Source organism: Pseudonaja textilis, chromosome 2 (genome assembly GCF_049901715.1).
Source record: "Pseudonaja textilis isolate UNSWEBS1 chromosome 2, rPseTex1.2, whole genome shotgun sequence".
NCBI classification, from domain to species: domain Eukaryota; kingdom Metazoa; phylum Chordata; class Lepidosauria; order Squamata; family Elapidae; genus Pseudonaja; species Pseudonaja textilis.
The window spans coordinates 46,834,635-46,848,163 of NC_141991.1; the positions used below are offsets into that span (position 1 = coordinate 46,834,635).

General features: G+C 35.8%; 1 protein-coding gene across 4 annotated transcripts in view; it reads right to left on the reverse strand.

Moving 5' to 3' along the window:
• Positions 1-866: 866 nt before the first annotated feature.
• The window catches only part of CHCHD6 (coiled-coil-helix-coiled-coil-helix domain containing 6), a 226,973-nt gene continuing 214,310 nt past the window's right edge, over positions 867-13,529 (reverse strand). For 3 of the 4 annotated variants that reach the window (XM_087923783.1, XM_087923782.1, XM_087923780.1), the window contains one exon: positions 867-1,383. In XM_087923783.1, coding sequence (XP_087779909.1) covers positions 1,360-1,383 — 24 coding nt within the window. In that variant the 3' untranslated portion in view covers positions 867-1,359. Of the gene's footprint in view, positions 1,384-2,514; positions 2,563-13,529 lie in introns of those variants that run through there. The other variant, XM_087923779.1, reaches the window with a different exon arrangement.

Sequence of the window (13,529 nt, forward strand, 5' to 3'; positions counted from 1 at the left end):
CCTACAAATGAATTCTGGGTTCATTTACTGAATGATCACATCTGTTTATATTCCGCAGACACCTGCATATCTTGAGATGACAGCATCTGCTTGAACGCTGTAATCAGTTATTTCTCAACAGAGGAATTGCCAATTTGGTAAATAAAGCTCATAATATAAAGAACATGGAAAATGTTATAGCACTCGCCTAGCGGGAAAATCCAAAGTAGGCAATAAAGAAGCTTTGGCATCTTAAACTTTACAATGTAGAGCTCCTATAATGCAAATTTCGATCAAAGGCAACCTGACCAAAGAGACATATTTTCAAGGAAATAGTACCTGCAAAGAGATGTTTGTTTGTTTTTGTCTCCAGGTTCATACTGTAGTTGCTTCCAGCATAGAAGAGAATTGTCTAAGATTCAAGCTATCTCCTAACTCCTCTGAGTAATTTTATATCTTTTTATTATTTGTATCCCACCTTTATTATTTTTATATTTGTATCCCACCTTCATAATTCAAAGCAATGAATATCTCCAAAACACCTCCCTCCTCATATTTTCATCACAACAACAATCCTGTGAGGTGAGTTGGGCTGAGAGAGACTGACTGGCCCAATGTCATCCAGCTGGATTTCATGGCTAAAGGGAAACTTGAATTCACAGTTGCCTGGTTTGTAGCCTGGTGCATTAACCATTAAACCACACTGGTTCTAAAGATACCCCTCCTCTCATACATGAAAATTTCTTTGAAATTTAAGATCAGCCAGCCTGTTATTGATTGAAATTTGAATTTACATGGAAACCAGATTCTTCAATAGAAGAAACGACAATCAGTTTTTAAGTTATTTCTGAAATTTTGAATAAAAAAACAGACCTGACAATATAAAGTAAACATTAAACACTCTTTATTGTTTTATTTGAATGCCTTGCCCATGGTTAGCCATACATATATACATATAGACATTCTGTAGATGTGTAATTCTTAAAAAAAGAAAAACAAGACACAAACTGAAATATTGGCTAACGGTAGCATTGAACATTTGGCAAATTTTTGGTTTCTGTGTTTTTCAGTGGAAGCTTTCATTTAATATTCCGTATTAGAAACAATATTTGCCTGCAGCACTTCTTTTCATGGAAGGGTGTCAGGAGAAGGATGTTGGCAACATACTTTTCAAGAGCATAGCTTTGCCCAAACTCATTTGGCCCTTAACTCCGAATTCAACCATTGCAACTGACCCGTAGAGGCATCTGTGCAAGGACACAGGGTGCTTTTTGTGCACTGCTAAAGGTAGAAGGCACTCACTGACAGCAGCATGAAACCGAAGAAGATGCTGGCCTCTGAAGAACTTCTGCTGTCTTCACCTGTATTAGCAGTTGGATTTTAATCAAAATGGACCAACAATTCCTGAGAGGGAGGAAAGAAATAAAGAGAGTAAGAGTCTTCCCAGTAACTGGATTGGCAATGTAACACGGAATGCAGTAAAATAATGTTTTATATTTCAAATCTCAAAAGCAAAAGTTCTTACAATTTGTTTTGCATTGAGAAAATTGCCCTGAAATCATGAAACAATATTATATTGAGATGGTATTTGCTATTCTTATTACATCAATATTAACAGTCTCCTATGGAAAATGTTGTTTAATATCTGAATGCAACTGCTAGGATAAAGCTACCAGTTTGGGGTGAGGTCAATCAATCAGAATAGAGCTAGAAGTGATCTTTCAGGTCATCTAGTGAAACCCCCTGCTCAAGCAAGAGATCTTACACATTTTAGACAAGTGACTGTCCAGTTCTTCCCAAAAACCTCCAGTGATGAAGCACCCACGATTTCTGAAGGAAAGCTGTTCCACTGGTTAATTGTTCTCACTATTAGGAAGTTTCACCTTGATTTCATGTTGTTTCTCTCCTTGATTTTCCATCAATTATTTTTTGCCCTGTCCTCTGGGTGCTTTGGAAAATAAGTTGACCCCCTCCTCTTTGGGGCAGCCTCTCAAATACATTGCTATCATGCACCCTCTATTTTTTTTTCTAGACTAGCCAAACCCTGCTATCGTTCTTCATGTTTTCGTCTCCAGGCCTTTAGTCATCACAGTTGTTCTTTGCACTTTTCCCAAAGTTTCAACATCTTTCTTGTTATGTGGTGTCCAAAATTGGATGCAGTATTACAGGTGTGACCTTACTAAGGCTTTATAAACTGGTACTAATACATCAGGTGACTTTGATTCATGCCTCTGTTTATACAACTAAGGATTGTATTAGTTTTTTTTGGCTGCTGCCGCACATTGTAAGACTCTGGGTGAAGAGAAATAAGCCAGACTAAAGACTTATTCCATCAATTGCCAATTGGCATCTGGGCTCAATTCAAAGTACTGGTGATTACTTGTAAGTCCTGTATGATATGACAGTGGGTTACTTAAGGACTCCTTTATCCAACACTAATTCTCCCCATTTTCTTAAGTTATCAAGAGAAGGCATGATCAGGACACCATATTCTGGGAAGTAAAGGCAGTATGGAATAGAAGACAGGCAGTCCCAATCTTATGGAGCAACTTACCCTTGGAGACAGGTTTGGATTCTTTCTGCCTGGGGAGGAGGAGGGGAAGAGAGTATGACTACCTTTGGTGTTTTGATTTTTTAAATTATTATCATGTATGGTTTATATTTTAAGATACCTGTCTGACATTATTATAAAACACCCAGAATCATGAGATGGGATGGTATCACATCAATTAATTAATTAGAATTCTTCACTCAGTTGGAAAGGTGATTCTTTCAGTACAATTACTTTTCATTTATGGAATGAATATTGAAGTCTTGAGCAAAACACTGAAAGAAGGCTGATAGCATATACCTCAGTGGTATGTAGGGCTGTTGTTGTTGTTGTTTTGATATTATAGCAATGATCGGCCCAGAGGGCTGAATGCACACATTTCATTATATGCTAATATTTGTACAAGCTTATTTCTTTCCTTCTCCCTCTCCCCCTCCCTCCCTGTCTCTCTCCCTCCCTCTCTCCCCCCTCCCTCCTCTCTCTCACACACACACTTATGCAGAGTCAATGGAAAAGCCTAGCAACAATGCTTCGCCCCAGTAATCGAGGATGCTAAGCAAGTTGTTGGGTCAAGGAAAAAAAAATCATAATCTACCCCTCTCCTATTCTAATTTACACATATTGCTGCTATCAGAGAATCTCTTTTTATAACCTACCTTCTTATAATCTGGTTTGGGGTTTTCTAAATAAGAAATACTATTTAAATGATTTAAACAAAGACCGTCTTGGAATAAACAGGAAATTCTTTACTATATCTCCAAGCAAGACAGCGCACTTAATATATTGTTTCTCTTTTATTCCAATCAAAGTGAGTCCCTTGCAGCTCAATGATTGTGTTTTTGAGATTCACATTAAGAGGGGAAGGGAAATGAAGGGTTTGCAAGATCAGCAGCCAGCTACAAAGGTTCCGGTCAATGAAGTGGAAAGGGCAGACAAACTACTTCCATGGAGATATAACAAAGACACAATCCAGAACCTGGTTGTTCCATATTGATAAATGGTTATGGTATCTAACCTCTAGTTGTATCCTAAGGGAAATCCACTCTGGAAGTATAGAAGCTAGCAGAAAGAGTGTCACATTATAAGGTTACATTCTTCATAGAGTCAAAGCTGGAGAATTTGACTCCAGAAGCTATTCTAATATTCCCTTCAAGAATTTTGCTGCGTTTGTAAAGTGTTAAGATACTCCTGATGCTCATCTTAAAAAATATGGGAGCGTTAATTTTCCTCATAAGATGTTGTCTCTTAAATCTGTAGCAACAATCTGTGTTCTTCTATTTTCAGAAACTTAGGAAAATAATATCCATTGGTATATTTCAATAAATACAATTCCTCAAGCTGAAAATTGTCTGCACAAATCTGGTGATGAGAGTTGTTGGAAGTTTATATGCCAATTAGATTATCTTATTGGCATTACATTAACAAAACCAAACTGTATCATAAACAAATTCTAGTCCTTAAAGAAGACTGAAATCAGGGCCAGCCACTGGCTTCCTAATCTGTAGCTCCTTTGGCCAAAAGTTGCTGCAAACAAAAGCTGCAGTTGATGGCACTATCAATCAGTAGAAGCTGCACTCAACAAGACACTTGATAAAATTACTTCTGAGAACAAGTTGTGGGTGGAAGGACTAATTACTATTTCTCCCTCATCCTAAAAAAGACAAGTTGGATTCATGAAGGTTATGGAACTGACACTGATTGGAAGCCAAAATGCTTTCAGTGCTCATTAGTCATTGCCAGGTCATTTATAGCGAGATAGTCTAAGATCCTAGCTCCATCTCTTAGCCTGGACTATTCCAATCCTGAGAAAACTGGTATAAGAATCATCCAAATACAGGCAGTCCTTGATTTACAATGATTTGTTCGGTGCCCGTTCAAAAATACAACAGCATTGGAAAAAATGTGACTTCTGACCGGTTTTTGCAGTTATGATCTTTGCAGCATCTCTATGATCATGTGATCAAAATTCAGATGCTTGGCAAATGGTTCACATTTATGAATGTTGTTATGTCATGTGGTCAAAAGATCATGTGATCACCTTTTGTGACTTTCTGACAAGCAAAATCAATGGGGGAAGCCAGCTTCACTTAACAATTATGGTACGAAAGCTCATAAAATGGGGCAAAACTCACTTAACAAATGTTTCACTTAACAATAGAAATGTTGGGCTCAGTTGTGGTCTTAAGTCTGATAACTTCCTTCCCTGAGTCGAAGAACTGCCAAAATCTCATTCACTTAAATTGTAGATTTCAAAAGAGCTATATTAGAAAATTGAGTCTCCTGCAGAACATATATTTTAATGTAAGATGCACGGATTGTTTTGATCTTACTTTTTTACAGCCAAAACTTCCACCTTTTGTACTTTATAAATGATTTTTAATCCTACGTTTTTACGTTTTTTATTATTTATATTTCGCATTCATTTGAATATTTCTACAATGCCATACTGGAATTATAATGCTTATAATAAATAGATTTAATCTATGTAGTAAAATGCAAGAACATGTAATTTGTTTTCTCCTATTTCTTTGATGCTCAGTTGGACATCTCATCATGCTGGTTGTTGTTCACATTTAAATCTCTATTACTTGCAAGTCTAATATGTGTCAAGTACTAGAGGCTTCAGACACATTCTTGACCCCACCGTTTAAAAGATGTAAAAATGCCCTTGCCTTGCAAATATTGTCATGCAAATGAGTGTAAGAAGGCAATGAGTACTGCAATGCTACTCTCTCCATCAATTATTTGAAAATATATATGCTGGTGTCAAATAGGAGCAGATTTTCTACAATCTATAATGTATGTGTGTGTGTGTCAGTTACCTTATCAGGCTATGCTGAAGGACTAAATTGTTCTACATTATTATATTTACTGTGAGGAAGAAGAGGTGCATTTATGGAATTATCTGGCTCAGGTGCCAAAATATTTAATACTATAAAATATTGTCAGGTAGCAAAATGTCTTCCTTCTTTAGGAAGGCTGTGTTGCCAAGGTTCAAGTCCCCTCACAGCAAGGCACAAACCATGAAGCAAGAATTGTAACACAACTTCAATAAACCATGTTTAATGTCAGAATTAAAAGTGAGGTGCAGAATTTGTAAACTGCAATAGGAATTTCCAGCCCTCATTTATTACTGAGTTTAATAAATCTCTTTGAACTGCTTGAATCCCTTCTTCTGAGGCATTTGGTAGCCTGGACTGAGCTGCAGTTTATGAAGGCTCTTTTTTAATCTCCTGGTCCTTTATGTTTAACATTCCTACTGGCTCTAACACCAAAGTGGCTTTCAATCCCTCTCAGGTGCAGGGAAAAGGCGTGCCTCATTGCAGAAATGGTTACAAGGCAGGATGCTGGGAACACAATTGACTCCCCAATATGTGTACCATGAGACATGCACACATATTCAATCTTTTTTTTTTTTGTTCTTAATTTTTGCTATTTTTAAACTTAAAAAAAAATTCTTGAATTAAGAAAATGCTGGTATATGCATGTTTGTCTGCCTATTTATCTATCCACCTCCCCCACACACCCTTTTTTTAAACACAAAGCTCATATTCATCTCTTTTCTAGACAATAATCATCGTTTTGTTGTTCTGACCTTTGAAAGCCTGGACATAATTTTGCCAGCATCCAAAATTATAATCAAACACCTCTACCCCTTTAATCCTCTATCCCAGTCCCAAATGCAAGTTTTCTCTTTCAAATATCATCCTGTTTATTTTGGTTCACTCTTCAACACTGTCTAGACATTTTATAATCATCCCTTTCTTTTCTAAAATGTTAGCTACTCCTAATTTTGTATCACCTGCAGATTTGATCATCATCTCCTTGATCCCTCCATTCACATTACTAATAAAAATAATCTAAGTCTTGTTTTATTGTTTCATTAAGGAGGGATATCATGAGAGACTTCGCTGAATATTTTGCAAGGTTAAGCTATAGTAAGTCCATATTGGAAAGACAGTGACATCTTAGATTTGCTCCCTTTGATTGCTGATAGGTCTTTACTTTCTGTTAATGAACTCAGTCTTTACTTATATAGTAGAAATACTGATCAATAGTGTTCCCTAGGGTCAGCATTTAATGATGTGTTTAAAAATTAGACTAAACAATATGTTTTTTATTTCTTAAGTTTATCTTTCTCATTTTTCTCTCTTTTTCTCTTTCACCCCCTCCCCCTTTTGCATATTAAGGAAAATAAAAATATTTTAAAAAAACAACTCATTGGATAATATTAACTTCCTTAGAGGAACAGAATCAAACAAAGATGGAAGCAAGGTACAAGCTATAGAAATAATCAGATAAAAATTATGAGACTAAAATGGTAGCAATGATTTTAGAATAAATTTTATTTATGGGGACAATGTATATAGCAGGTTAGGAAGTGTCTGACCCTTTCAACACTGAGCAAGTTGCAATGCAAGTGGGAACGAATTGTGGAAGTGAGCATATAATCTCCATATAAGAGGTTCAAACGTTACTAGTCTTTACTGACAACAGCAATATTTGTAGCATACATGTGAAGGAAGGTTGCAAATTGTGATCACATGACCCTGTGACAGTGGAACTGTCATAAATACATGCCAATACTAGACAACACTGTATCAACAGTAGAGACCTTCAAATTTCTAGGTTCTACTATATCACATGACCTAAAATGGACACCTAACATCAAAAACGTCATCAAAAAAGCACAACAAAGAATATTCTTTCTGCACCAACTCAGGAAGCTCAAGCTGCCCAAGGAGCTGCTGATTCAGTTCTACAGAGAAATTATTGAGTCTGTCATCTGCACCTCTATAACTGTCTGGTTTGGTTCTGTAACCCAACAGGACAAGCAAAGACTTCAGAGAGTAATTAGGACTGCAGAAAAAACCATTACTACCAACCTGCCTTCAATCGAGGACCTGTATATTGCACAAGTCAAAAAGAGGGCTGTGAAAATATTTACAGACCCCTCACATCCTGGACATAAACTGTTTCAACTCCTTCTCTCAAAACGACACTACAGAGCATTGCACACCAAAACAACTAGAAACAAGAACAGTTTTTTCCAGAAAGCCATCACTCTGCTAAACAAATAATTCCTTCAACCCTGTTCAACTATTACAAAGTCTGCACTACTATTATTGTTCAATCTTGTCATCACTCCTTATCACCCATCCCCTCCCACTTGTGACTGTTTGACTGTAACTTTGTCGTACTTACAATTTATAATGACTGTATGATTCTTGATTCCTGACAAATGTATCTTTTGTTTTATGTATACTGAGAGTATTTACACCAAGACAAATTCCTTGTGTGTCCAATCACACTTGGCCAATTAACTATTCTATTCTATTCTATTCTATTCTATCTATTCAATTGCCAAGCGCCCCAATTCTGATCATGTGACTGCGAGGCTGCTGTGTAAGTATGAGAACCAGGGATAAGTCACAGTTTCAGTTCCATTGTAACTCTGAACGGTCACTAAATGAATGGTTGTAAGTCAAGGCCTACCTGTTACATAATTTATGACATCATTATTGCTTTTTCTTTGATGCTGCATATCTGCCATTTTCTTCCAGCTATTACAAAACACTATCAAGTATAAAGCAATCCTTTAGTTCCTGAAAAAGCAACTTGAATGAGTATTTGGTCAATGAAGTTGTTTCCTAGAAATGGCTCGTTGTCATTGCAGCCACCTGAATTCCAACCTTCCCCTCCATGATGAAATTCTCAATAGTTGCATTGCTAAATTTCCACGGTCCTTGTAAATGTTTGAGTAATAGAGAGATATAATCCACAGGCAGCAAGCTGCATATTGCTTCCAGATGTTTCGCTGTAAAGGCCCCATAAGTCACCCAGATTCTGCTACTGAAGTCTAAAAATCCACATTTCCCAGGGTCTGTTAATTGTCTTGTTTTGCCTTGTCTTCCCAGTCTTTTCCCTTGCATTTTATTCACAGGTCTGCTCTCCTCTCATTGTAGTGTCTGCCACTACCAGCTCTCTCCTTCTTTCTCCACTCATTCCTTTCTAAACACCCAGACAAGAAAATCTTACAGCTTGAAACAGTTGGCAATGTTATGAAACAAGTTTGTTTTGTTTCACAGCTTCATTACATTTCATATCACAGTTTATCATTCTGTATGATATATTATTTTATGAAGTCAATGTGCTATTTGTAAATATTTCTAATCTAGTTTGAGATACTAAAGGTAGAACAGCATAGTCATACCTTAGTCCAACTTATCCAAACAGGTGGGGAGTGAGAAAATGAACCCAGCAGGAAAATATTCATTATTCTGCCAAGTTTCATCCTGTTTTCTGCTTGATTATTTTATTCCAGTTACCGATAGATTCTAGCTACTCTCTGATGACTAGTCTTACACATATAGGAAAATATATTGGAAAGGTGGAGTTTAATTATGTAAGTTCTGTCTGAAATGCTAATCTAGTCTTATCACCACAAAGATAGCAGGTTCAATTCTTTATACATTTCCTTCAGTATAAATAAAAAATCTGGGAGGTACATCCTTTATTCTTTTTACTCTATGTCTTAAAACACTCTGGTCTATTTCTTACATATTTTAAATCTAAATATTTTATATTAATGAGTTTTATGGACATAAACAGAAAAATTACAAAATGCAAAAAAAAAAGGAAAGAAATGAATCACTGCAATTGTTAAGCTGGTAACGCAATTGTTAAGTAAATCTGGCTTTTCCATTGTCAGAAGGTTGCAAAAGGTAATCACATGACCCCAAGGACCCGGCAACTGTCATAAATATAAGTCAGTGGCCAAGCCTCTGAATTTTGTTTATGTGACAACAGGGATGCTGCAGTGGTCGTAAGTGTGAAAAACAATCATAAGTCACTTTTTTTCAGTGCCATTGTAACTTCGAGCAATCATTAAACAAATGGTTGTAAGTAAAGGACGACCTGTATTTTCAAATCTACCTTGGTGTAAAAAGCAATTAATAATTTTCTAAGGTTGCAAAATATCCTAAAATCTGTGCCATAGAAAAATACATTAAGCTATTTTGTTATTAGTAGATAAAATTGCATTTTCAAAAACAGACAAGCCACGGGTTTTTTTTTAATGCAATCCTTGATATTAGAAATATTATTACTCTTCCAATTTCTCAAAATAAGCATTTTAGCAACTTTTCAGGTCTGATATCTGATGTTTTAAAAACTTTTTTGCTCAGTTTTGGTTTTGACCAGCTGCTTTTTTTCCTAAAAATTGGCCCCATGTAAGTAAGATGATTTGGCATAAATGTTTAATACAAAACTCCTTCCCTTCTGTACTAAATTTATTTATATTCAAGATTACAAGTTCCTTCTTTAGTGAGGAAACATAATTAAGAACTCAGCATAGGACCCAGATAGTTACTATGGAAAATAAGGAACATAACCTTGACAGGGATATGCAAGCTCTACTGTCAAGTTGATAAGGAATAACACTTGTTCTAAATCTAAACCATGAATATCCAAAGCATTTGGAAATGGCTCAGACATTTTCCCAATTCACTGAAGAATAAGTAACAAAACATTTACTAGACCAATACTCAAATACAGCTCATCAGTCTGGAACCCACATTACGTATCTAATATTAATACAGTTGAGAAAGTCCAGAAATATTTCACAAGAAGAGTTCTCCACTCCTCTATTCGTTGCAGAATACCTTATGCCACCAGACTTGAAATTCTAGACCTAGAAAACCTAGGACTACTCTGCCTTCGGTCCAATCTAGGTGTAGTATATAAAATCATACATTGCAATGTCCTACCTGTTAATGAATATTTCAGCTTCAGCCATAACAATACAAAAGCAAACAATAGATATAAACTCAAGGTTAATTGCACCAAACTTGATTGCAGAAAATACAACTTCAGCAACAGAGTGGTCAATGTCTGGAATACTCTACCTGACTCTGTGGTTTCTTCCCCAAACCCCAAAAACTTGAACCTTAGACTGTCTACTATTGACCTCACCCCTTTCCTAAGAGGTCTGTAGGGGACGTGCATAAGCACACCCACGTGCCTACCATCCTGTCCTATTGTTTCTTTTATTTTTCTTATATGTATTCATAACTATGATTTTACTTATACCTATTATCTTGTAAGCAATTGACAAACCAAATAAAATAAATAAAATAAAAAGTATGAATACAATACAATACAGACTTGCAATATTGTGTTATTATAGCCAGTATCAATAAAAGTATTTTAGCTACCTGTGGACTTGCTTTCTAGATCTGGTCTTACCTAGTGGGGCTAACAGATATCTAATACAGAATTCTCTATCTGTAAAGCCTTTTAACTGATTTTTACTCTGCTTGCAATGTGACCATAAGTATATTCATGTATCAGTATTTGGATACTCCAAATAATGTAATTGAAAATGGAAGTGGGGCGATGTACTAGTTGTATTAATAGTTTCTGCCCTGAATAGAGAACAGTCGTACCTGCCCTTGTGTTTATTAAGGAGAATGTCTGTGATGAATCATTTCTGTTTTTCATATAGCATAAAAAAGCAATGACATATAAGTATACCCCCTCAAATCTTCACACGATGGAATTCACATCCTCTATTGATCTCTAGATATTCTGCATCTCACCTGCTTGTTCACGCATTACAACATATTGATTTTCCTAGCACAATTACTCTGATCACTGTTCTCACGCAAGAAAAGCTTAAATTATTGCTCCACTTGGAATAAGCATTTTTTTTTAACCTGGGGTGAAATCTCACCTACCCCCAGGATACAGCCAAAAAGAGAGACCGAAGGCTGAATCTCAAGCTTCTTCCAAACAGCCTTTTCTAATGACTCATGACAAGGGGGGAAAAACCCTCTGAAAACTGAAAAGCACTGTTAAAGGAATACGGTCTAATTTTGCTATGGGTCACTATTGTGACAATGACTGCAAATTAACACAAAGAGATAATACCAAAAACTGCAGGTGTTTTTATTTTTTGCTTGTACATATCCTCACTTTAAAAAAAAATGCAAAAAGTTATTATTTACATAATATTTCAGCAATCTGGTGAGGTGAAATTATAAAGTGCTTGTGTAACAGAATATGGAATCATCTGATGAGCATAGAACTCTCCCAAGTCTCATCCATTTCTTAGCCATTTGGTCTAAGGTAATGCAATAATGATTGCCTTAATTTGTAACAGAATAGTGATAAATGCATGCTACACATCTCTTTTCATTTCAAGCTGCTTTTAATCATGTATTATCCATTTCAGCATGGAGAGGCCATTGGTATATGTGGGAGTGGAGCTAAAGAATGAATTTAAAATATTCAAGTAGCACATCTTTAAGGTATAGCAGAAGGAGGCCTGCAGATAAAATTCTTTGCCAAAAATCTGTAGAGATTCTCAGACATCCAGGTCACCCAAAGGTGCTTTTTCAGGAGGCAACTGGACTTTCTTGTTTTTTTTTCTTTTGAAGATGTTTCTTATCCAAGAAGCTTCTTCAGCTCTGATAGGATAGTGGACAGAAGGATTTATATATATCCTTCCAATCCTCGCTATCCTGTCAGAACTGAAGAAGCTTCTTGGATGAGAAGCGAAATGTCTTCAAAAGAAAAAAAACCAAGAAAGTCCAGTTGCTTCCTGAAAAAGCATCTTTGGAAGTTCTTTGCCAGTTACCCTGAAATATAAAACTTGTATATTTATTAATATTTTAAAAGTTGCAAAAACTTTACAGGGAAGAAATGGCAGGTTGAAGATGGTTCTTTGTAAAATGGAGCCAACAACTGCAATAGAATAAAGAACTGATGAATTATAATGGCTCTTTATTAATTCCTCTCTAGATAAGAAAAGGACTTGAGATAGTGCTACAAACTTTATCAGGAAACTGCAAAATAGTGATTTCCATGGGTTTAGAATTCTGGGAGATGAGGGACTAACCATCTTGTTCAAACTGCAGTTGGCACCTTTAAAAGGACATTTATGTTTGCATACTACCTTTCCTAACCATGTTTAGAAATTGCTTGTAAACTATTTGTCAGCTATTAGAAATCTTTGGATCAACAAATTTTATAGCACTGGGTAAGTTTCCTTCAACCTTTAACAAAAAAAGTTTTAACTACAATTTTAAGAAATTTTTCTCTCCTTTCTGCATCTTCAATTTTTTTACTTGTATGTTTTATTTTAGTTTGTATTAGCTTTTATATTGCGATTGCAATTTTTAATAAGTTTACTTTAAGGAAGTTGTAAAAGAATTGGTTATCCAAATAAACTGTTGTTTGAACTTGTTGTTTCCATTCTGCATCCTTAACAACAATTTCACATTTTTTTGTAAACACATGGCATAAAACACAACAGCCATCATTACTTTTACAGAAAAAGTTTATAAAGCACAAAACATCTACTAACTACCAATGCAACTGGATTAACCCCCACTGCTCTCTGTGTTCCCTAGACCCCAGAAGGGATAAAGGATTCCAATTGACACATGATGTTTTCTGAAGTGGAATAATGAAAACCTGCAAAGATTCCTTTCAGGTTTTAAGGGGATTAACAGGAGCTTTATAAGTATTTATGAGTAAACCTCAGCTAGTAGTACACAGAAGGAATTCTTTCCTTTCAATTCTAAATAAAGTTTGGTTAATCTCACCCAGGGACATAACAGAACCTCCTATATTCACAGTGTAACTTGAAAACAGTTACAAAATGGAAGGCAAGTTAACAATATTGGGGAGGATTAGAAAAACATGTTTTCCTATGGTCAATAAATGAAGCATTATGACTGTACATTTTGCAAATAAAAGCAAACTGTTTCATCTCGAGGGCAGGCAAATACAAGAAGGTTCAGTGGGAATAAAAGGTTATCTGTATTAGTTATAGTACAGGTTAGTCCTTGACTTATGACCACAACTGGGAACCTGAATTTTCTGTGGTTAAGCAAAGAGCTTAAGTGAGTTGTGCCTGATTTTACAACCCATTTTTTACCACGGTTGTTAAACAAATCACTGCAGTTGTTAAGTGAAACATATTTTTGTTAAG